The sequence below is a fragment of the Dromiciops gliroides genome, chromosome 5 (genome assembly GCF_019393635.1).
Source record: "Dromiciops gliroides isolate mDroGli1 chromosome 5, mDroGli1.pri, whole genome shotgun sequence".
NCBI classification, from domain to species: domain Eukaryota; kingdom Metazoa; phylum Chordata; class Mammalia; order Microbiotheria; family Microbiotheriidae; genus Dromiciops; species Dromiciops gliroides.
The window spans coordinates 57,880,823-57,906,241 of record NC_057865.1 but is presented as its reverse complement, the minus strand read 5'-3'; the positions used below and the strand labels follow the sequence as shown (position 1 = coordinate 57,906,241).

General features: G+C 37.0%; 1 protein-coding gene across 2 annotated transcripts in view; it reads right to left on the bottom strand.

Annotated features, from left to right (window-relative positions):
• Positions 1-25,419, bottom strand: part of PLXDC2 (plexin domain containing 2) — a 501,202-nt gene that overhangs the window by 310,822 nt on the left and 164,961 nt on the right. For both annotated transcript variants that reach the window (XM_043966481.1, XM_043966482.1), the window contains exon 2: positions 3,606-3,817. In XM_043966481.1, the coding sequence (XP_043822416.1) occupies positions 3,606-3,817 (212 nt within the window). The remainder of the gene's footprint in view (positions 1-3,605; positions 3,818-25,419) is intronic.

The following is a 25,419-nucleotide window of genomic DNA, read 5'->3' as shown; positions in this document are numbered from 1 at the left end:
GGAATCTTGGATACCCACTGTTTCTATTAAGCCTATGCAATCAAAATGCACATCCATTTCTTTCCTCTTGTGAAGTCAAATCAGGCAGAAGTGTGTGCAACAAAAGAGGCAGTGATCTTCAAAGAGAGACACTGAGAGAGAAGCAGGTGACAAATACACTCTATCCAGCCTTGCCTCAGGACAATATTTTTTTTAACTTCTTGCCAAAAGACATTACAAAGCCTGTGTCTGTGTGTGTGTGTGTGTGTGTGTGTGTTGTGTTGTGTTATTATTCCTTTCCAAATTAATAACATTGCATGGTTTATCTCTGACATCAGGATGAAAAGAAAAATCTCCTAATTATAAAACCATGCATTTAGTAGTGGCTAGGATTAAATTCTAGCTATAGTAGTCCCCAAGGCAATAGATTCAACTATTTTCCACTTTGTGTGACTCTGCTCCATAGTACAATGGAGAACGCAAAGTCATAATGGGTTCTATTTTCTTTTTTCATCTCAGTGGGATGCTTGTTCTGGATAGTGAGAAAAAGTACTTCCCTGTATACTTCTATCTTTGGGAGGCTATATTTTAGGTAAGCATTTGCTTAGAGTAGAGTTTTATTATTTACTTGACATAACAAAACCATACCCAGCAGATGGGAGAAGAGCTGCCTGCATGCTCTTGGCTCACTCCCCAGTACCTCCCTTTTTTCAATTTACAATTCAACAACCATGTATTAAAGCATTAGGGGTACAAAGAAAAAGAAATAAAACTAATCCCTACCCTAATGGAAAAGTTTCTCAAAGAATGTGACTCATGAGCTAAACCTTAATTGAAGTTTGAAATTCTAAGAGGAATAAATGAAGAGGGAGGATACTCTAGGCATCTGGAACATCCTGGGCAGTGGTACAGTGGCAGGAGATAGAATCCTAAATACATCAGTGTATTTGGAAGGCAAAGTTTATGAAAGGGAGGGAGTAATGTGAAATAACCCTAGAAAATTAGGCTGGCGCTAGAATCAGAAGGATTTTAAACATCAATTAACAAGCATTTATTAACTATTGTATGCCAAGCACTCAGTTAAACACTAGCCAAAAAAAAAAAAAAAGAAGGTAGAGAGGAAGAAAGAAAGAGGAGGAAGAAAGAGGGAGGGGAGAGGAAGGAAGGAATGAAGGAAAAATACCATCTGCTATCGAGAAGATCCCATTCTAATGGGATGGGGGGCATGCATATGTATGAACATACATAATGTATCCAAAAATGAATCGAGGATAGATCAGGAAGGGGGAAGACCAGCATCTCAGGGAATGAGGGGTGTCATGGCTTCATGTAGAAGGTGACACTTAAAGAAAACTGGTGATTGTGAGAGGTGAAGGTGAGAAAGAAATATGTACCAGGCATAGGGGATAACCAGTGAAATGCATAGAGACAAGATAAAACAGTGTTTGCAAAGAATGGCAACTAGGACAATATGGCTGCTAACAGAGAAGAAAAAGTGTATAATGTGTAGAAAGATTGAAAAGGCAGGAAGGAGCAAAGGTGTGAAGAGCATTAAATATCCCACTCAATAGTATATATTTAATTGTGAAGGTAATAAGGAATCATTGGAGTTTAATGGAGCAGGGGGTGACAGGGTCAGTACTAATATTTAGGAAAATCTCTTTGGTGCCCACGAGTAGGCTTGATTGGAAAGAGAAGTGAGGCTTGAGGTACGGAAAATAAGGAGGAACTGCAAAACTCCAAGTTCGAGTTGAGTGGGGTCTGAACTAGGATGGTGAACTATGACTACCCATAATAGGACAGATACAAGAGTCAATGGATATGGAAATTGTAATATCTGGAAATGTTTACATTTGTGTCATGAATATAAAGAATTGAGTAAGACATGGCAGGGTATAGCCATGGTGTCCTCAAATATATGGGAAGGTTTTAAAGGGTAGGCTCTTATATGTGTATCTGTCTGTGTGAGAGAGAGGCAGAGAAGAGAGACAAGATGAATAACTTTATTTTGGATATATAAGACTGAAATGCCTATAGGAAGCCATTTTTTGGCCAAAAATCATTTCATGATGTGGGACTAGTGAGAGAGAGAGAGAGAGAGAGAGAGAGAGAGAGAGAGAGAGAGAGAGAGAGAAAGAGAAAGGGAGAAAGAGACAGGGAGACAGAGGTGGGGAGACAGAGAGACAGACAGAGAGAAAGACAGAGAAACAGAGATTAGAACTAGATAATAAAGGTGATTATTGAACCATGGAATGAGAGGTGGTGGTGGAGGCACTAACAAGAGACTGTAGAGAGGGAAGACTTGAAAGGCAAGCTTAAAACAAAGTGTTTAGTATATCCATGCTTAGTAGATGGGACAAAGATAATGAATGAACCAAGAATACACAGAAGATTGGTCAGACAGACAAGAAAATCAGGAGAGAGCATTGCCAAGAAAATCCAGAAAGGACAGAGTATACCAAAGGAGAGAATGGTCAACAGAGACAGTTAAGAAGGATAAGGATTAAGAAGAGGTTATTAGATTTGGCAAACTTCTTAAACTGAGAAATGTGCTTTATCCTCAAATCAATAGAAGGACACCAAATATTCTTAAATAAGGGAAACAGAACGTCATCCTGATACCTGAGGAAGATTATTTTGGCAGCTCTGTGTAGCATTGACTAGAGTAAGGAGAGACCAGCTTCTGACATCTTTTCAATTCGAAAAGTGCTGCAAATATTCAGCTAAGAAGAGATTAGGGTTAGCACTGGGGGAGGTTCTTCATCTGTCCACCCAGTGACCAGTGACGTCATCTGATAAACCCTAGTGACTTGTACAAAGGATCTTGGAAATTTCTGCCAAGCACTTCTCCTTATTCAGAATTCTTAATGTTTCTTTCTTCTAGGGGGAAAGCCAGACAGACGTTTTGCCAATCATCAGGGGAAAACTAAGTTGTAGTGCTGTTTGCAATACTCGTATTTTATCTGCTTCCTGCTACATAAACCCTTCACAAACAAAAAACAGTATCACAAACATAATAGAGCACAGAAGAGAAAAGGCTGTTATTTTTGGAAAATTTAGAAGTCTCTCCCATGGCCATGTAGGCTGGGGCTCAGGAAGAATGAATAAACTGATCTTCAAATTCATGAGGCAGATAATTTAGTTATTTGTTCCATTTCTGAGGCCAACTTAGCTTTACAAAATGGAGGGCTTGGATGTCAAAGCATAGTACAAAGAAAACTTGGTTTCTATCCTTCCCTCTGCTCAGAACTAGTCACATGTCATAGAAAGGCATTTATGCTCCAAGGGTCTCAGTTTCCTGAACTGTAAAATGAGAGACTTGAGCTATATTAAATAGTCTCTAAGACCCCTTCTAACTCAATGATTCGAAGACTAATGAAATAAATAATTGCATTCCTTCTAAATGATTGAGCTGTAATATATGTATTTTAGATGAATCACAAAAGTTGAGTGTCCCGATGGCTGCCTCATAAGCTCTATTAAAGTAGGGACCATGTCACATCTGTGCTCTGTAGCTACCCTGAAAATATAGCAATGGCGCCCTACACCCAATAGATGGTCAATCACTATTTGTTTAGTTAGAATGGCATAGATTGAATTCCAAATGCTAAGGACATTAGCTCTACCTCAATCTGTGTGTTGTTGTCATGTCCATCATCAAGGAGCAGATCTGTGAAGCCTCTGGGTTCTGATGAATCTTGACCCATACTCGCTCGGTTGGTGTCAACTGACTTGAGTGGCTCAGAGTTCCTTTTCCATCTGTGGCTGTACACATGTGAGTCTATATCCACCTCCTCTTCTCCATGAGAAAAACCATGGACAACTTCATAAAGCACATCTGTTTGGGAAAAGAAAAGGTTGCCTTTTGTCACAAACATTCCATAATCCTTGTATGGGAGAAAGCAATCAAAACAACAAAAAGCATTTCTTGTGCTATGTGGAAATCGTTAGCTGAGGGGGGTGGGATATAGTGCTCCAAATAAAACATCTTCATTTTGCTAGCCATAAAAAGGAAACCCCATCTTATAACAATCAAACATTTAAAAATATGATTATTCTTTATGCTTGTTCAATGTAATATATGTGGAATAAGGATATTAACACTACTGATCATTATTCAAGTATTAATAGCATTTACATAGCAATTATATGCCAGGTACTTTGCTAGGCACCTTTAAATGATTATCTTATTTGATCTTTACAACAACTCTGGAAAGTAAGTGCTATTATTATCCCCTTTTCATATATAAAGAAAATGAAAACACATATTAAATGACTTGCTTATTGTCAGGCAATTAGTAAGAAAACTTGAAGTCAAATCTGATTAATTCTATATCCAGCACTCTGCCTAGTGCACCACCTTGGTGTCTCAGTCACATGTACAGATGTCATGGATCTTGACTATATGGCAATGGCTACAGAGGCCCTAAAACAGTTTGCATTCATATAGCAATATATTTTCTCCTTCCTCCAAGTCATGGTAAATAACTATCCTCTTTTGCCAGTCCCAGGAAAACAAACTAGATCTCATGAAAATAGAAAAATTCAACTAAGGACTGTTTGATTCAATGGAAAATAGAATTGTATAGTATTCACTTTTATGTCCCATTTGATGCATGAGTTATAATGAGTGACAAGCAATTTTTAATGCATGTGGATAAATTTTACATAGTTTCATTCTAGCACTGATTTAGTTTCTTATGTTCTAACTTGATTCCCTGCCTGTCTAATCCAGCAAAACACTTCTGAGATGTCTAAAACTCTGCAAGTTCCCCCTTTTTGTTGTATCACCTAGGAGTACTATCAGAACAGCTAAGTATGATAGGGATGAGCACCTATAGAAATGGACAGAAAGGCAAGGAGACCAATCATAATGGTATTTCAAAGTCATCAGTGGGGACTGGCCCTGCTGACCTGGTTCATCTTGTACTACAGGAGGGAAAATTAGATTCAATCACTACTCCCAATCTTTCATTTCAATAGGTCAGGGTATGCAGTTTCTCATGGAAAGGGACAAGCTCCCTCTCCCCGGGGATGTCCTCTTCACCTTACCAAAATATGATTTGACAGGCTTTACAACTGGTAGGTTGTAGGATCAAAAAGGGCTAAGGAAAGAGTGATTTAATTACAGCTGTGATTTTCCCCTAAGGCAAAAACATTCTCAGAGATCAAAATGTGTTTAATAAAGCCTATAATATCATTAGGATTGCTGTTTGAAGCCCCATTAATCAATCTAAGCTTTCATTTATGGTCACAAGCTTAATGGCTCTCATTTTCCCCATTTGGGAGAAGAAAGCACTAATGATGTCCCTCCTTCTTCCTAAAGAGACACTATCCTCTCATTCCCCAGGAAATCAAATGGAAGTCTGGCTGCTGGGGGTTCTGGTGACCACAGCAGAAGGAACAGACGCAGCCTAACAAAGCAATTACAGCTAAGTCTTTGACATGACCTAGGCCATATTATTGGAGAAAGACCCATTTGAAGCTGCTTGTTTGTTAATCTGTCAGTTGGATGGTTTTTTATTTGGTGAGCCTTTAGTAGACAGATAGTGCCTTTAGTAGACAGTTCTGTCTGCATTAGGCTACACAGAGGATACAAAGAAAACAGTACATGGTCATGGCCGTCAAGAATCTTTTCATGTAATTTGGGAGGGAAATGGGGCAGTTGGGTGGCACAGTAGATAGAGCACTAGGTCTGGAGAAAGGAGGACCTGAGTTCAAATTTAGCCTCAGACACTTACTAGCTGTGTGACCCTGGAAAAGTTACTTAACTTTTTGCCCCAGTTTCTTCATCTGTCAAATGAGCAGGAGAAGGAAATGGGAAACCATTCCAATTTCTTTGCCAAGAAAACTCCAAATGGGATCATGAAAAGTGAGACGTGACTGAACAACAAAACAACAGCCATAGAAATCATCTGGAGTAAAAAGGTATGAATAGGACAAGGCAGTTCAAAGACAAAGGATGTAACTTCCATGGGATAAATGGAGCTTTTTCTCAGGAAATTTGCATTTCAGGGAGGGTGGGGCAAATTCTTTCTTTGGAGAAACTACCATTTCTAGACTTTGACATCCAGACCCTGCACTGTCATAGGTTATAATCATGCCCTGGGTCACCACCTTCAGGATTCTTCTGCTTCCCCCCTACCCCATCCCTTTTGTCAAATGGTACAGAAAGAAGTAGAGAAAGTACATGCTAAGAGATGATACGCCAATGAAGAATGCATAGTCTACACCTTAGTAAAGAAGGATGCCCCATTGCTGAACATTGTACACCTTCTGTCCCTTTACTCATAAAAACATCTGAATTCACCTTTACCAAATAATTAGCTGTCAGAGACAGCTCTACTATTGAAAGAGCTCCTGCTCATAATCTCTAGCTGGGAGCTAGTGGCAAATCTGCGAAAGACTCCTTTATATATAGGCTTTTGAGATGCTTGCAAGTAAAACAAGAAGCTGTTTTAAAGAGCACAGACAAGCGTCAAACAGGCAACAGGTCAGATGCCTGCTGTGTTTGCAACATGCAACACAAATTATTCACAGTGTACATCAAAAACTAGTGAAGCCATTTGTTTTCTTATTTGATAAGAGATGAGAGAATTTCCAGTCTTTTAAAACTCATTTCTCCTTTCAAATTGTTTATGATTCTATGTGTGTATACCCATATATATATATATATATATGTGTGTATATATAAATAAATAAAATTTATAATTACTATTATCACTACATATGAATGCATACTCATGTGTATGTTAACATATACTTGCATGGGTTTATAGGTTATAATAGTCCAGATTTATATATTTACATGTGTATTCATGTGTGTCTATGGATGGTATTTTAAATAAATTAGGGGAGGATGGAAAAAATGTACCTGTCAGATCTATGGGTAAGGCAAGTGTTTATGATCAAACAAGAGATAGAATTATGCAATGTAAAATAGATAACTTTGCTTACATGAAATTTAAAAAGTGCACAAACAAAAAGCAATATAGTCAAAATGAGAAGGAAAACAGGACACAGAAAAATTTACATTAAATTTCTCTTATCAAGGCATCATTTCTCAGCTGAGTTAATTTTTTTCCAAATAAGAGCCATTCTATTGATGATAAATGGTTATAGATTTTAAACAGTAAGTTTTCAGGGGAAAAAAGATATCAAAGCTACCAATAACAACATAAAAATAGTCTAAATCACTATTGATTAGAGAAATAAAAAATAAAACAGTTCTAAGGTACCACCTCACAGCTATCAGATTGGCTAATATCACAGAAAAGGAAAATGACAAATACTGGAGGGGATGTGGAAAAATCGGGATACTAAAACATTGTTGGTAGAGTTGTGAACAGGTTGAACCATTCTGGAGAATAAATTGGAGCTGTGCCAAGGAGCTATAACAACTATGTATACCTTTTGACCCAGCAATGCCACTACTGAGTCTGAATCCCAAAGAAATCAAGGAAAAAAGAAAAGAACCTATGTCTACAAAAAAAATTAGAATCTCTTTTTGTGGCAGCAAAGAATTAGAAATTGATGGGCTACCGATCAACTGGGGAATGGCTCTGCACAAGTTGTTGTACAAGATTGTGGTGAAATACTATTGTGCTATAAGAAATGATGAGAAGGATGGTTTCAGAAAAACCTGGGAAGACATATGAACTGATGCAAAGTGAAGTGAGCAGAACCAGGATATTTTACACAGTAACAGTAATACTTTATGATGATCAACTATGAATGACTTAGCTATTCTTAACAATACAATGATTCAGGACAATTCTGAGGGACTTAATGATAAAAAATCCTATCCAACTGCATACAACATACTGATGGAGTATGAATGAAGAATGAAGTATATTTTTCTTTTTGTTTGTTTGTTTGTTTTTTCAGGGCAATGAGTGTTAAGTGACCTGCCCAGGGTCACACGGCTATTAAGTATCAAGTGTCTGAGGCTGGATTTGAACTCAGGTACTCCTGAATCCAGGGCCAGTGCTTTGCCACTGTGCCATCTAGCTGCCCCTGAAGCATATTTGTAAAAAATGTTCATTAATCTTTCTTTGTTTTATCTCATTTGAGTTTTCTTTTACAGCATTACTAATATGGAAATCTGTGTGGCATGACTTCAGATATATAACTGATATCAAATTGCCTTCTCAAGAAGGGGAAACAGATGGGAGGAAGAAAGAATTTGGATATCAATAAAAATAATTATGTATAATTGGAAAATGTTTAATTAAATTTATTAAAATATTTATTATAAGGTATTCTAGGAGGGGAAGGGGAGGATAAAAGGAGAAATTCAGACAATATAAAACAAAAACATCAATAAAATTTGATTTTGAGAAGAGATCTGTGTGAGGACCAAGCAGAATCTCCTTAGCTTTAAGAGCACTCACTTGTAGGGCTTCTCAGACATGTTTTGTCATACTTATTGTTTACTTCTTATATCTGAACTCTGTTCTTTATTGGTGAGGATACTAGACAATTGACTTGTAGAGAGAGAAGTTGTTACTACTCTGTTCCCATGATGTCAGCTGGTTGGTCATCAAAATGAACATAAACATTACATCAGAAGGATTGGATAATCTTTCCCAAATTTTGGAGCATGAACTCTTAACATTTTTCCATGTGTCATGAAACCTATGGATGCACCCCATTCACAAGAATGTTTTTCCAATGCATAAAATATATTACTACTACTATAGCATTGTAAAGAAAACTGATTGTATTGAATATAGTTAGCAAAATATTTCTAAGTTTATGGACCTCATAGTAAAACCCCTGTTAAATCTTGAGAGGGTATGTATAAATATGAAGTTAAAAACCTGTTGACATCCCAACATCCCTCCTCTGTAGATATTGTATTGTGGCCTCATAATTTTTTTTTGGGTGGGGGGGCAGGGCAATGAGGGTCAAGTGACTTGCTCAGGGTCACACAGCTAGTAAGTGTCAAGTTTCTGAGGCCAAATTTGAACTCTGGTCATCCTGAATCCAGAGCCAGTGCTCTAACCACTGTACCACCTAGCTGCCCCTGGCCTTATATTTTCATTAAATTATCAAACTGCTTTTCAAAAAATCACCACCAATCATTATACTTTGGAAAAAAGAAAAAGGATTCTGGGCAGTATGAATGATCATATCCTGCCACTCAGCTGGGGCATAAACAAAAACAACCTCATCCTTTTATTTTACTAGAGTAATTGAACAGATTATTTATTTGTTTTCTATCTACTGTATGTTAATTAAATCTATGGTGGAATATTCCAATTAGTTCCATGATAATTTCCTCCAATTTATTTTGCTGCAGTCTGGTTAATCAGTCTGGAGAAAGCATCAGTTATAACCAAGTCACTGATAGTAGTAGTAAAGGAGGCTTTAAAGGGTGGTAACAGAATATCTTTCCTGCTCTTATTGTGTTGTTCGGTTTGCACCCATTTTACAGTGCTGGGATATTTCATTCAGTTAAAATATCAGTGGAACTCTTACTGAAGCAAGTTCTAATTCACTCCATAGGAAAAAATGAGAATTATACGCCTAACAATCTCCCAGCCAGTCTGAGATTGGAAACAGAACTCTATAGACCAGATATTCCTACTCCTCAGAAACCTTGTAAATGTCACTCAATCAATCAAACACTTGAGTGCCCCGTACGTATATGGAGGTGTGTTAAATAATGGAAATACCAAGAAAGACAGAAGACAGTTTCTACTCTCCATGATCTCTCAGTCTAAAAGGGAAGCTTTGGCTGCTGCCACCACCACCACCACCATCATCGTTATACTAACATTTATCTAGCACTTACTATGTGCCAGGCATTGTGCTAAACACTTTACAATTATTATCTCATTTGATTTTTGTAAGAACTCTGGGAGGTAGGTGCTATTATTATCCCCTTTTTCAGATGAGAAAACTGAAGAAAAAAGAGGTTAAGTGACTATGTGCAAATAAGATAAAAGGTAAAATAGAGATGATAAACCAGAATAAAGGGGGGAGGGGGAGGGAATTGCTTCCTATGAGAGGTGAGACTTTAGTTAGGACTGAAGGTAAATTAGGGAAGCCAGTAGGTAGAGATGAATAAGAATAGAATTTCAGGCATGTTGGGAAGCCAGGGACAATTTGTAAAGCCAGGAGACTAAGTATCTTATTTGAGGAATAGCAAAGAGGTTGATGTCACTAAACTGGCATAAATAGGGGAGATTATGTAAGAAGAATGCAAAGGTTTCAGAGGTAGGGGAAGTTATGTAGGCCTTTAGATGCCAAACAAGATTTTATATTTTATACTTGATATAAGTTTTAAATTTATCAAGGGTGTATGTGTGCCATGACCAAGCCTACCTTTTAGGAGTATCACTTGGGCAGCAGAGTAGAATATGGAATAGAGTGAGAAGAGACCTGTACTGAGATGTATGCCAAAAAATGTAAAAAGAATGCAAAAGGAAGAATTATGGTAGATGTAATTAAATGTCTTGCCTTTGTGATTTCATTTTTAAACTCTACAGATGAAATAATTGACCCAGGTTTCTTTTTCTCCAGTTCTATATGGGTCATTTGGTCAAAAATAAAAACAACAACAACTGCAAGCATCAAAAAATGTCAACTGAGTACAGAGAAAACATGGTATAGGAATGTATCATTATATAGCATTTCATTACTACATCTTTGGACAAGGATTGTAGGATACCTGATACAAATAATAGAGATTTTAAATTAAATAATTAATTCACAGAAAAAAAAAATACCCAAACTGCTCATTGAAATGTTATTATCTTAGTGACCACACTAGGCCCTTAGCCTCCTTGTTCAGATTGAGATGGACAGTACCAAACACAGTTAACATTTTTATAGCATCTGAGAAATGCTTATAAAATTTACCTCCTTCTCCCTCCATCTATTCCACCATCCAGTGAGAAGGCAATAAACAATACTCATCATACATATGAGAGCATACCAAAGATATTCACACATTAGTCATTCAACAAACATTTATTAAGCATGTACTATTAAGCCAAGTTGTTTGTAGGATCATGAGGATCCAGAAATAAAATTGAACCAGGGTTGCCTTCAAGTCTCAACCTTTCTGGGGTCTGGATATCCTGATTAGTAAAATGAGTGGGTCCAGAGTAAATGGGGTCAAAAACCAGTTCTAGATCTAAATCTGTGATCATTAGTTTCATGGTTCCCCTTCCAACATACTACAATTTAACTAAACTGGCTTTCTTCCTGTTCCTCAAATTTATAGCATTTAATTTCCTATCTCCATACCATTGCAATGGTCCTCACCACTATGCTCCCTCCTTACTTACACATCATTGAATTTACTTCCTTAAAGACAAAGGTCTTCATGCACTACCCTATATTAATCCATTCCTGGACCTCCTTATTTCCCCTTACCCTAACCCCTCTGCACTATTAACACTGTCCCTCTTTAAACTACCTTTAATCTATACTTCATATATTTATGTGAAAATGACTCCCTGGATAATATGTCAATTTTTAGAGAGCAAAGACTTTTCATTTTTGTCTTGGTATCTCAAATACCTAGCACATTTGTCTGTGACACAGTAGGCACCCAATAGGGAGCTGTTTTTGACTGATTGATAAGATTCGAAATGATGTCTACATAACTGTTTACAAGACATTATGACTCATGGGTCTGAAATCAGTGTGTCTTGCTTTGGCAGTGAAACAACCATCTTTTCTCCTTAATATTCATTTTCCCATATAAATATTTCAATCATACTTCTGGGTACTGGGGGAAAGAGGTTTGGTAAAAGGAAAAAGCAAGGCTAGCAACAGGATGACCAAACCCACTTATGTGAGATGGGGTGGACTCAATAAATAGTTCATAGTCTGAGTTCAGCAGCACTTACGCCTGTAGTTGATCATCTTTGCCCACTTCAGCCAATGAAATCATGAAGAAATACTACAAATGGGATTGAAGAATGAATAGCCAAAGAGGCAAATCGCAAAGAAATGAAGTAGAAACATTTCAAATTTGAAATAGAAAATGAGGAGAATGACTACCAGTGTCTTTGCCTCTGTAAAATACAATGTGTATGAGGCAATTATGTTACAGTATCCTGTAAAAATCAGTGGTGATTTGTACTAAACTTAATGTTAAGGATGGGTTGTAGCCCCTTGACTCACATTTCTGTTACAAAAGCTATTTCAGAAGATTGGAATAGAATGAATAGTGGTGATCAAGGTACTTCTGCAGGGGTTCTACTGCTCTCTAATCTCCTCTTGCCTCTTATCTATATCCAAAGAATTCTCCTATTGGTCATCCTTCCATGAAAATGGAAACATCCAAAAATCTTAGGGTAGTTTTACTTTTCCATTTTTTTTTGTGGGGCAATGGGGGTTAAGTGACTTGACCAGGGTCACACAGCTAGCAAGTGTCAAGTGTCTGAGTCTGGATTTGAACTCAGATCCTCCTGAATCCAGGGCTGGTGCTTTAACCATCGTGCCACTTAGCTGCCCCCCTACTTTTCAACTTTAATCATTGAAACATTAAAGTTTATATAATCACACACATATGAATGCTATTATACATATTATACATAGGCATAGATGTATATATGCAAGCATTTCTCTCTATGATTTTTGCCATCTGTGGGCACTTATTTACTCTGAGGACTCTCAAGTTTAAGAAGTCATTGTGAGTTTTAGTAGTGCTATTTAGGAAATGATTGTTCTAATTCATAGAATGGGAAGTCCTTCTTTCCCTAAGTCATGCTGATATGACAGCACTATGCAAGGAGCCTAGACCTGGAAGGCATTTTAGCCGTCTAGTCTAGCCTCATTTTGTCCATGAGGACAAGGGATATGGAGGAAGATGAAGTCATCAAGTCACAGAATCCTAGATTTAGGGTTGGAACAGAACTTATTGGTCATATATTCCCACATTCTAATTTTACAGATGAAGAGATGCAGGCCCAGAGAGGTTAACCACATGAATTAAAAGACTTGTTCAGACTCACATGTCAGTAAACGTCAGGTAAAATTCAGATGCAGGTTTTCCCAACTCTGAGTCCACTGATTTATCCATTATGCTACATAGATGCTTCTAATGTTCTCGAGGGTAGTAGTAGTAGGTAGTAGTAGTAGTAGCAGACCCAGTACTTGATCCAGATGCTTACATTATAAATCAATAGCAGGGGGCGGCTAGGTGGCGCAGTGGATAAAGCACTGGCCCGGGATTTAGGAGTACCTGAATTCAAATCTGGCCTTGGACACTTGACACTTACTAGCTGTGTGACCCTGGGCAAGTCACTTAACCCCCATTGCTCCACCAAAAAATAAAAAAAATAAAAATAAATCAATAGCAGTACCTCCTGTTAAATTGTAATCATTCTTGTTTTCCTAAGTATGCTTCTGTAAGTGGGCCTCTGTGAGGGAATTACACATACCTCTTAATTAAATCTGAAAAAAAAATCACTTAAAGTTTTATTGAGTATAACCTAAATAGCTTCATGATCATATCATGATAATATTTAGTTTTTATTGTTTATCTGTAAAAGTATATATTTGGGGGCTATTTTGTTACAGGATGCAACTAAAAAAGAAAAAAAAACTATAGCCATTTATCAGAATGTACCCAATAATGTGATACTGGAGTGGTTTGTTATTTACTTCTCTAGCTCATTTTTACAGATGAGGAAACTGAGACAAATAGGCTTAAATGACTTTTACAGGGTCACATAGCTACTAAGTATCTGAGGCCAGATTTGAACTCCAGGCCCAGTGCTTTATCCACTCTTCCACCTAGCTGTACAAGCTACACCAAATAATGAAAAGAACAATCAGTTACTTTAAAATGCTGTCATCCATAAACATGTTGTAGGGAAGACTATTTTTTTGGAAAATAAGTTATCTAATGTAAGGCAAACCCCAGTGGTCAACAAAGTAGGGGGATATGCTAAGGTGGAGTGCACAGCAATTACTAAAGAAAAGTAGACTGCATGGAAATTTTTCTGCCTCTTGAGAAAAATATGACACTGTTAGCCAGAGTTGGCTAGAATTTCTCAATTCTTATAATGGTGTGAAGTGTCAAAGAGATTCTCAAAGTTTTTTTTCTTTTCAAAACAAAACACAAAGTAAACTTTCTGCAGGTATCACATATGAAACAATTTCTTCAGTATTAGTGCCTCATCTAATAATCAGCTGCACCGTCATGCATAATAACCCCTTATTTGAAGTAGATCACAATGACCTATAAGCCATTCCTTCTTCTGAATCCAATTCTGGAATTTGTTTCCTAATTTATAAACGAGAATCTGTCAACAGTAATTAGATACTTTTATTAAAAATCTCAAAGGTCAGAACACACCTAAATATTCTACTCATTCCTTAGAAATACATATTAAAAAGAATAGTTAAAAGTCAGAGCAGGTACAGAAGAGGAAATATAAGTTATTATGCCTTAATAGTTTAATCTCCCAATTGCCCCTAATGTGGCCGCTTGCCCAGGTGAAGTATTCCTGGAGTTGCATATGAAGCAATCCTCTAAGAGCAAGGATTGAGGCTGATAGAGAGGCAAACTAGTCAAGAGACTTTCTTTGTTTATTACCATATATTTACCTGAGTTTATATAATATGATCTTCAATAAAATTTCCAATACATGCAACTTGTAGGAGAAGATAAGAAGGGGCATCTTTTCTGGCATGTACTATACTAAGTATACATTGGATATTCTTTTAAATTTTCTGAAGGCCTTGTTCAGCCACAAAAAGCAATTTTCTCCTCCAAGTTATTCAGTTTCTTACTTTTTTCAAGGCAAATTAAATGCATTCTTTTTTGTTTTTTAACAATTTGAGAATGACTGAGTAATAGACTAAAATGCTTCATTTGAATTTCCTACTATACAGTTTGAGATAGGCACAGTGATAATCAGAGGCCAAGATTGGTGCTAATGAATAAATATTGAGGCCAACTGAGGAGTAAGAATGCCAAAAGATATCACTTAAGAGAACCAGAATATTATGTTTCACAGCACACTGACAATACTCACACCTGTGATATAATGGCCTGCCCTTTATACATAGAGAAGACACTTAATTTGCTCTCAGAAACAGAAAAAGATTATGAAAAATTGTAGTATTACTGAAAAGTGTGCACTCATCCATTCATACTTTCTTAGCTGAGCATGGTTATGACCAAGAGTTAGCCATGAGGAGAGAAAACTATGTTTGATTCAATGTGATTTCTTCTCCCAAAAAATCACCTCCTCCAAAAAATACTGAAGTCCTACTGTGTGTAAGACACTGTATTAAGGATGGGGGAGGGTATACAAATACAAACGGAAATAATCCCTGCCTTCAGGGATCTAATTCCTACTTGGGAGATATGACACATAAAGAGATAAACAGATACAAGGTAATTTGTGGAGGGAGACTGAGAAGATACCTTGGAAGGGGATACAATGAAAATTAGGGTTTTATTCTGCTTTATATGATTAATATTATAACTAGCATCATTTGACCATCCTCTGAGTCAATATAGGACATCTATACATGTATAACATCTTTCATAAGATTCTCTCCTACAAAAGCTAAAATCCTATCACTATCACTATCGCTATCTTGATACAATGATGAAATCAAAGAGTTAGAGTTCCAAGTCATTCTTCGTATGAGGGACAGATGCTTCTCTTTAGGGAGTCAAGAAAGAATGTGTTCTATCTTTTATAGCATTAAGGGAAAAACAAAGGAAGAAGAAACAGTTCTCATGAGCACTGACTTTACTGTTTTGTCATAAGGTGACATTATAAAGATAACCCTATGAAAAATCTTTGAGGAATTAGCATCTTTAAGGAAATGACCTTTTATTCTGATAGCTGAAGAGAACAAGTTCATTTTTAACATTTCCTGAGAGACTAATTTCAACTTTGTTATATGAAATACAAAAAAGTTACTTGATAGACCTCATTCTAGGGGTCCTCTAATTGAAAGCCATGAATTCTTTTTAAAAATGTTTTGCTAATTTTATTTCAACATAACTGATTTCCTTTGTAATATTATTTTTTATTTAATCATAGAAAATTAAAGGATGTATTATATTGAAATCCTACTGGAAAAGAAAAGGTTTTTTTTCCAGTTTATTAAATAAATACTCTTAAATGGACTGTGATAAGGGTTTGAGCCAACTTAATATTTAAGGCAGAAAGTTGAAATTGTATTAGTCAGCAAGAAAATTTCACAAAAGCTAGGTGGCACAGTGGATAAAGCACCAGCCCTGGATTCAGGAGTACCTGAGTTCAAATCTGGCCTCAGACACTTGACATCTACTAGCTGTGTGACCCTGGGCAAGTCACTTAACCCTCATCCCCCCCACCCCCCCACCCCCCCACCCCCGCCAAAAAAAAAAGCATGCATGGGTAATTCTAGAATCAAGAAGGATGCGATCAAGAATAGATATCAGGGTGGGGAGGGAGGGAAGGAGGGATAGAATTTGGAACTCAAAACTTTAATAAATACAAATTATTATTATGAAAATGAATAGATATAAAGCAAAAAAAAAAATCTTCAAATGAATGTAGTCTACCCCACCCACCCTGCTTTAGTTAAGAAAACTAAGATAAGATTAGCATTTCAGTTTCTAGAAGTCCCTTTTCAGACTCTAGACATCACATTTCTTTGTTTGAAATGGACAAGAATGCCATTTTCTTTAAGTGAGGAAGAGAAATGCTTCATTAAAATTTAGATAACAATATTAGATATAGATATATCCACATAGCTAGACTCTTAAAAAATGAAGTTGACTAAAGAATTTCCAATGTTCTAGAATATCTGAATTCTAGTATTACTCTCCTAGACAGCATTCTCTAATTAAATTGCATGATTGCATATATTTATGCTGATTACATAATTTGACTAACTTTGTAAATAAACCACAATCAACTAAATTACTTTAAAAAACCCAACACACATACAAGGAAATTAAGACTCAAAAATTTACCAAAATTAGTTTGCTTCCTCTGACTATATCCCTTGATCACATGACTTCAGCAATGGAGTAAGCAATCCATGGATTGCAAAACCCTTATTTCCAAACTACTGTGCCTGTCCTTCTGAGAGGGTTCTGGCTTTTCAGGTGATTTTCTAGTTTTGAAACATGCTTAAAAGTTTCAAGTTACCTTTATTCTTCGGAAACCATTTTGTGATTTTTCTTCATGCTCTTTCTGAGAAATAATCCCCAGATAATTAGGTCAGGTTATGAGCTCAGGGTATTGTTACATTAACAAGTGACTGATAATGGTGGTAATGAGGTCAACTGGCATTTATGTAGCATTTTAAGGTTTATAAACACTTTATAAATATCTCATTTGATACTCTCAATAGCCTTGGGAGGTAGGTACTATTCTCCCCATTTTACAAATGAAATGACAAAGGTAAACAGTGGTTAAATCAGGGTCAGGCAACTAGTAATTGTCTAAGGTAGGATTTGAATTCACATCTTACTGTCTCCAAATCCAGAGCTCTATCCATTGTACCACCCAGTTGTTTAAAGGGGTGTGTCTCACTTTAGGTGGAACATATACATATCACTGAGTAAAGGATGGAATCAAAGGAAAGTGTTGTTTAAAAAAAAAAAAGATGAGCTGGCCTTGAAAAAGAATGAGGCAGATAGACATACAATTTGATACACTGGCATCCAACTGTTAGATCCCCTTTGGAAAACTTTTGGACCAGAGACTAACAGGATAGGTAGGCATGGATCAGATATAATTTCCATGACTGATGGGAATAAACACAATGAGATCAGAAAGTCTTTGGAGCCTCTGATTATAAACATTTGAACTTATTCCCAAACCACAAAATGGTAGGTGAGTGATTGCAAGCATCTATATCCATATATCCAAACACACACACACACACACACACACACACACATACACCTATGTGTATCTATATATGTATATAACATTTAAATCACAGTTACATTTAAATGGAAAACTTCTTAGTGTATTTTGAACGTTACTTTATTTGCCAAAATACTCACTAAAACAATGCGCCTTCAGAGAACCTCAGGCATTTGATTTCATGAATGCTGCTGTGGGTAATGTTCATTTACATGGCATCTCAATGCATCCTGCTTACAGAATGCACTGAGAGAGATATCACCTTCTATATCTTGGTCTACAATCTCCCTCCATGAAAGTCCTGGCTGACAGACTCAACTGCTTGTCTGTGGGATGACAAAATGCCCTCTGGGAGAACCTACATGTCTGAAATATTTCATTGACTGATTCTGCTACAGCTCTGGAGAAAATCTTAGATCTGTGAGACTACTGCTCTCCACCCTCCATTCTTAGACCTAAGGTGGCTGCTGCTGTTCTCAAGAGGCTGCCCATCTCTCAGGTAGAGCTGATTTTGACTCTTTAGCTCTGTCTGGATGGTTTCTTGCATAAAACCAGTAAGTGAAGGAAGTCATGAACTAAATCATCACCTACTTCTATCTATTTGAATATGACAAGTATATAACACTCTAATTAAACTAACTCTTTGATAATACCTAGAAATGGTTGCTATCATAAGAAAAATAAAGGGACAGCATTTTTTAGTTTTATGGCAAACATTAAATTGTTTTGGCATATCTCCAAGTCTTTGTAATAAAAATCTAAAACCACATTCATTTGCTCATTGTTGTGACATGTACCCCCTTACCTCCTGCCACTGAGCAGACTGAGGTTGATGGGATACTTGATTTTAGAAGTTTTGAACTACAGCAATTCTCAACTACAATCAGATATCTGCACCATGTCTGTCACCAATATGGTGAGCCCCTGAGAATGAGGTAGGGAGGGAGGGAAGGGCACAGAGGAAGAGAGAGGGAGGGAGGGAAGGAGGGAGGGAGGGAGGGAGGGAGAAAATGTGTGTGTGTGTGTGTGTGTGTATGCGTGTGTGTGACTTCATGGGGAACCAATCTACCTGCAAAGGGGAACAGGAACTAGCTCAAGTCAGAAATGGAGTAGAAAAACCTTCCATGCCAATCTTCAATGTGATCAGGCCCATGAGTGCTCATTCCCCTTGCAGCTTGGAAAAGCAGCCTCAAAAATATAATAAATACAATCTTAACTCTCCTAATGCTGTTTGCAGAACACATTTCCTACAGTTCTGATGGCATTTCATTTCTAAGCTAGTTGTCATTTATATTTCTTGTTCAGACTAAACTATATTTCTATATTGCCAGATGTCTCTATCTCCCTTGCCACCCTTGTGGGGAGGATGGGATTTCTATATGTATGATTTCATCACTGTAGGGAACTCGCTATTGAGAAAACTCCCTCTTATAAATACAGCTTATTAACAATTTCATAGCTTAAGAGTCTCACACAGTTGCCTATGCTCTGAAAGGTTAATCAAGTTAGAATCACACCACTAGTCTGTGTGAGCCTGGAACTCTATACACTATGCCTCACTGCCTCTCCAAATATAGCTTTATGAAATTAAAACTAATTTTGACATTTGCCAAAAATAATTTGACCTTTGCCATGAGATTTAAAAGTGTTGGCTTACATCATGGCAATTCAAGTGGTCTTTTTGTTTTGTTAGTTATAGCAAGTATTTGAATCTATTATCAAAAAGTGAGTTGAATTTGTATGTTCTGAACTTCTTTCTTAATATACTATGGATTGTAAACTATGTTAAGCATATCATTTTTTACATCTTTGGCATTCACTCAAAATGGCTTCACTTTAAAAGCCACTGTCAAGTAGATATTTCTAATGGCTAGTTCAGACAAATCTCTCTAGCTTACTGTGTTCTTCCTCATCATTTATGGTTCCAGTTCACAGCCCACTTGCAGTGTATACTGATGTATTTTCTCAAGGGGCTTTCCACCCAACCAAGTATCAAGTATGGTAAAAGAACTTATTTTTATAAACTCATTTTTTTTTTGGTGAGGCAATTGGGGTTAAGTGACTTGCCTAGGGTCACACAGCTAGTAAGTGTTAAGTCTGAGTCCAGATTTGAACTCAGGTCCTCCTGACTCCAGGGCCAGTGCTCTATCCACTGTGCAACCTAGCTGCCCCATAAACTCATTTTTCTTCCTGTATGACTTTTTAGGCTGATCACTTTTTAGTTGCCATGGCTATCTATAGGGATCCACATATATGTATTTCCTATGTAAATTTTAAAATGAATGGTTATATAGTCTATAGGTATATTAACACATTTAAACCATGTATTGCAGACTCTCCTTCCTCACAGTAAGAGTTTATCAGTTAGGTTTGAAAAGCAACGGGTCAGAGATTTAGAGCTAATTATCCAGCCCAATACTCCCTAGTGCAATTTTACAGATGACAAAAACTGAGGTCTAGAGAATAGAAGTCGGCTTGCCCAAGGTCACCCAGGTAATTAGTGAGTGGTGTGTTTAGGATTTAAACCCTTAAAATACAATTATCATCCTTTTTTAAAACCACAACAGCATGCTGGGAAAGGGGAGATTGTCCCTAGCTGGAAAGACATTGTCCAAAGATGAGCCTGCTGATCATGCAAACTGCTGAGACCTTTTTGTCAATTACTTCGGATGTTTCAGTTTTCTCAGATCATCACAATGCAAGTAAGAAGGAAAAAAAAAAAAAAAACTTTGATTTTTGAGGTGGCAGGAGAATGGTACTAGATACCCAGGGTGGTTGTACATGGGATAAGGTTATGGGGGACAGGAAGGGGTGGAAGTCATCATCTACTGCAGTGTCAGTATCCTTGAATAATTCGATCACTGTCTTCAAAGTCCTCCAAGACAGGAGATATGGCTAAGGACTGTTTACTCCCACCCATAGCTGGAGAGTTTCCCTGTCAAGCAGGAGTGGCTACTCCACTTCCCGACCCATTCCTATTCAGGCAGCAACATGAGAAAGCTGTTTTTCCCAGCTGAAACGGGCATCCTATCCTTGGATCTGGTGAGTTAGACATCAGCTGACCACCTTAGAAGGCTGCTTTGCTAGCAGTTATGAGAAAAAATCCTTTTCTCCTTCACTGCGTTTGAACCCAAATAGTAGGACTCGGGGAAGAGAGAGTGTGTCTGTCTGTCTCTGTCTCCTTGCTTCACTATTAGTAAAGACGTGTCTGGTGCCCTCTGGATTAAAAGAACAGAACTGAGTTTCCTCTTTTCTCCACTATACTCCTCACCTCCCTTAAAGTTGTATCACCATAAAAAACAATATTCAACATAGTCAGCCTGACCTAGTACACAAAAGAGTTAAGATAAATAACTCAGGTTGTTTTAGTCATTTGCACATTGTTTATTGAAATTATGTTTAGTGATGTCTGGAAATGTAGAATCAGATTACAATGGTTTCATCGGATCATAAATTCAATTTCTGAGTTTTCTTTTTCCTTTTTACCTACCAGAAGAATACCACCCCTTAGAGATCCTAATAGATAGTCTGGCTAGTTCTGCATTATAAATAGTGTTTCAGATAATTATGATACTGCAGCAGGAAAATTGCAGCCCAATCAGATGCTGCTAGACAGATTTGTATTTTGTATTTAGCTCAGACAGGAAACTTACTGGGTTTGTTTGTTTGTTTTGTATCTCCAACAATTAGTACAATACCTGATCCATTATAACTACCCAGCATAGTGCCTGACACCTGGTAAGTACTTAGCAAATACCTGCTGATTTGATTGTTTAACAAATGCTTGTCAATTTATTTGGGCCCAGTAAGAAATACAGTATTACATCATCAACACATTATTAAAAGGATAAGACCTAGATTAGGAAAGGATCTTTGAACTCAAGCCCTAAATCTCTATTCCAGTGCCCTTGTATCGCACTGATGACTGAATCATTTTTAAACCTCATGTTAGATCTAATCTGCTGCATTTAAGAAGTTAGTAAAAGGAGATATATTAGAAATATGTTGCCAAACTAGTTAAAAAATAATCAAAGTTCTGTGTTTAAAAGGAGAGAAAGTCGTAGTTATCTGGAAACTGATCATGTGGAATGCCTTGATACCCCAGGGTTCTTGGAAAATCAAGGTTTTGTTGTATAAGCCAAACTCAAATCAACCACATTTACACAGAAACTTATAATACCAATGTAGAGTTTATTTTTTATCCCAGTTTGAAAGAAAACTCTTACCTCATACTGTGTTTGTTTAAGGATAAACCAAGAAAGTTGCATCTTCTTACAATATATACTGTTTTTCAATTTCTTCTACATCATATTCATCAGGATGTTTGTTTGATGATCCTCCAAATTAGCAAATGAAGTTACCACTCAGTGCACAACGTTCCTTGACAGGAAAGGGTTTTACGGTGTTGTTTTCTCAATAATATACACTGCATAAAATACTCAGGGAACAACAACTGGACCTGTGATTTTTTTGGTACAGAGAACCCTCAGGTTTGGAAAGTTCTTTCTCCACCAATGTAGATCTATAATGTATTTGCGATTTAAAAGTTTCTAGAGCAGTGAAAGTTTCAGTGATTTGCCAAGCATCACACAACCAGTGTGTAGCAGAATTAAACTAAGATCTTTTTGGACACAGGACAGCCTATTTACTCACTTAACAATCCTTCTTCTTTCAGCACAATAAAATCAGAAAGGGCAGCTAAGTGGCACAGTGGATAAAGCACTGGCCCAGGATTCAGGAGGACCTGAGTTCAAATCCAGCCTCAAACACTTGACACTTACTGGCTGTGTGATGCTGGGCAAGTCACATAAACCTCACTGAGCCACAAAAAAAAAAAATTAAATCAGAAGTTCAACAATTTTCTAGGAAATTTGATTGATAAATTGGGATAATCCAGATAATGATGCCTTATACCACAAATTTTACTCTAGGATTTCAAGTGTTTAACCTCATTTACTATCTCTGCATTTTTGACTTGATTTGCCATAGCAGGCAGTAAAGCAAGCAAGTGAACAAACAAACAAACAAAATCCTGTTTTACATAAGTGAAATTTGATTTCTCAGTGGTTTGTGAGCAGGGAAAAAGATAAATTGTGTTAAATAGTAAGGAAAATTAATTTTAAGCTTTGCACATTTGTTTGAAGGTTCCTAAGGCACAATTCCATTTCATAACAGCAAAAATATTTTGAAAATAATTAGCTTATATTTGTAGTTCTTAATTTATTAAATAATGCACTTGTAAGAAGGCAGGGCATACAATGGATAACATGTTAAAAGTGGCATTAAGAAGACTTGGGTTTGAATCTTCCCTCTAATATTTACAAGGTTTATAATCATGATCATGTTACAACCTCCGTGAGCTCATTTCCTTATCTGTAAGATGAGAGTAGTTGGGTGGCACAATAGATAGAGAACCAGGCCTAGAGTCAAGAAGACACATCTTTGTGAGTTCAAATCTGGCCTCAGACAGTAACTGTGTGACCCTGGTCAAGTCACTTAAACCTGTTTACCTCATTTTTCTCATCTGGAAGATGAGCAAGGGACGAAAACGCCAACATAATCTAGTGTCTTTGCCAAATGGGACCACAGAGAGTTGGACATAACTGACCACAACAACAAAAACGGGTATTATATCTGTAAATTACTTCTTCTTAGGATTCTTAGCTTCAAATGAGCTTGCCTATCAAGGTTACTTCTACCTTTAAAGTGTTACATGCATTTGAATTATGTAGACCTGTCCAATCAAATATTTAATAAAAATATCTGTATCGAGTGTCAAAAGAAAATTTCTTGAATAAAATGCCTCATGATTGGCTAAGAGTTGATGATAGAAATGATCAGACTGCAAAAGCAATCGACTCTTCTACTAATGGTTAAATAGTTAAAGCCATATGAAACCAAAGAATAACCATCAGTTCCATAATATGAGAGATCAGTCATCCTTGGAAGGATTATAAATAACTCAGGAATAGATTAGAATAATAGTTGGAACCTTTAGTTCTCCAAACCCCACAACAAACTCTGAGGGCTATTTCCTGGTGAAAGAAGTAGTGAAAAGTAGATAGTATGACAGAAAGACAATTCAACTGAGATTCATGACACATATTCTAATATTGACTCTGTTAGCTGCTACCCTTTGGACCACAGACAATTGGTTTATCTTCTCTAGGACTTGCTTATTTGTCTGTAAAATGAAAGTTGGAATAAATGATCTCTACATTCCATTCTCACTAGAAAATGCCAAGCTTCTATATTCCACAACACTAATGATTTCTCATGTCCCCTCAGTCCTTAAATTCATAATCCTATATCTAAAATAAAGTTTATTTCCATCTCCCTTAAAACCGTAACATTGCCTAACTTTTTTTTTCTGTTTAGAGCACCACTATGTAAGTTATGTACATGTCTTAGTTACAAGACTGTCAATCTGAAAATATGAGATCAGTATTTTTCCAGTTGGATGACTTTACTCTTTCTAGAGTTTTAATAAGATTTATGCTCTAGGGAGGTAAAGATTTTGGAAGTCATCTAGTTCAAACCTCCCCACTATACAAATCAGTAAATTCTAGTCTATCACTTAGCATTGTACCTGGTACCTTGTTGGTGCTTAATCAAGTTTATTGAATGGCATTTTTTAAATTGAGATAACTTACTCAAGTTCCCACCTAGTATCTTCTCTTGTAGAGTAACAATTCAAAGTATAAGGAAAATAAGTGGGCCGTGAATGGGAAAAATGTACATGTGGAACTTCCCGCAGAGAGGAATTGGCCAGCAAAAACCTTATGGGGAGATGAAGTTGACAGGTGATGGAACACAAAGTACACTGCTAGAAGAATCTGGAAATACCCACCTCCATCTCCTCAACTTCCAGTACTTTTCACATACAGTCATCTATTTTTCAACTCTGCAATTTTCTTTCCAGGAAAAGTACATACTGGTGTCAAGGAAGAAATGGCAAGAATTTCCACAACATTGTATAAAAGGCTTCCAATATTTCCCAGAAAACTTACTAAACCAACAAGAGATCATTCAATTACTTTCTCTATACTCCTTTAGTTTGACAGATCCCCATCTGTAGGGATCACACCCACTGTTATCTGCCTTTAATTCCCCCAGGAGAGGCTGTTCTCCCTATCCTACAATCAGTCTGCAAAGCCCAGATCACAGTTGTGCCAGTGAAGGGGAAATCAGGGCTGAACATTTTCTCTCTCTAAGCTCACCTTGTGTAGAGCCAACTAACACAGAATATTTACAAAGAGAGGGAAAAGATGAGAAATGTACAAGCAAATATAAGAATTTTCTTTCCCCTCTAACCCCCCAAATTGCCACTTGTCTCCCGGGGAAGGGTTTGTCCCAAGTGGGTCCCATGTTCATAAAGCACAACCACCATTTAAATAGTATTTGATTCTCCACAATCCCAGCACTAAGGATCTGTCCTAGAATATGATTAGCATATATTAACATTTCTAAATTCTACAGAGATCATTTTCTTTTGCATTTCCCCAGTGGTCTAGCGAACTGCTCAGATATTATCCATACAGTCTTCCAAGTGTATCACTTATAAAGAATGGCATTTGAATAG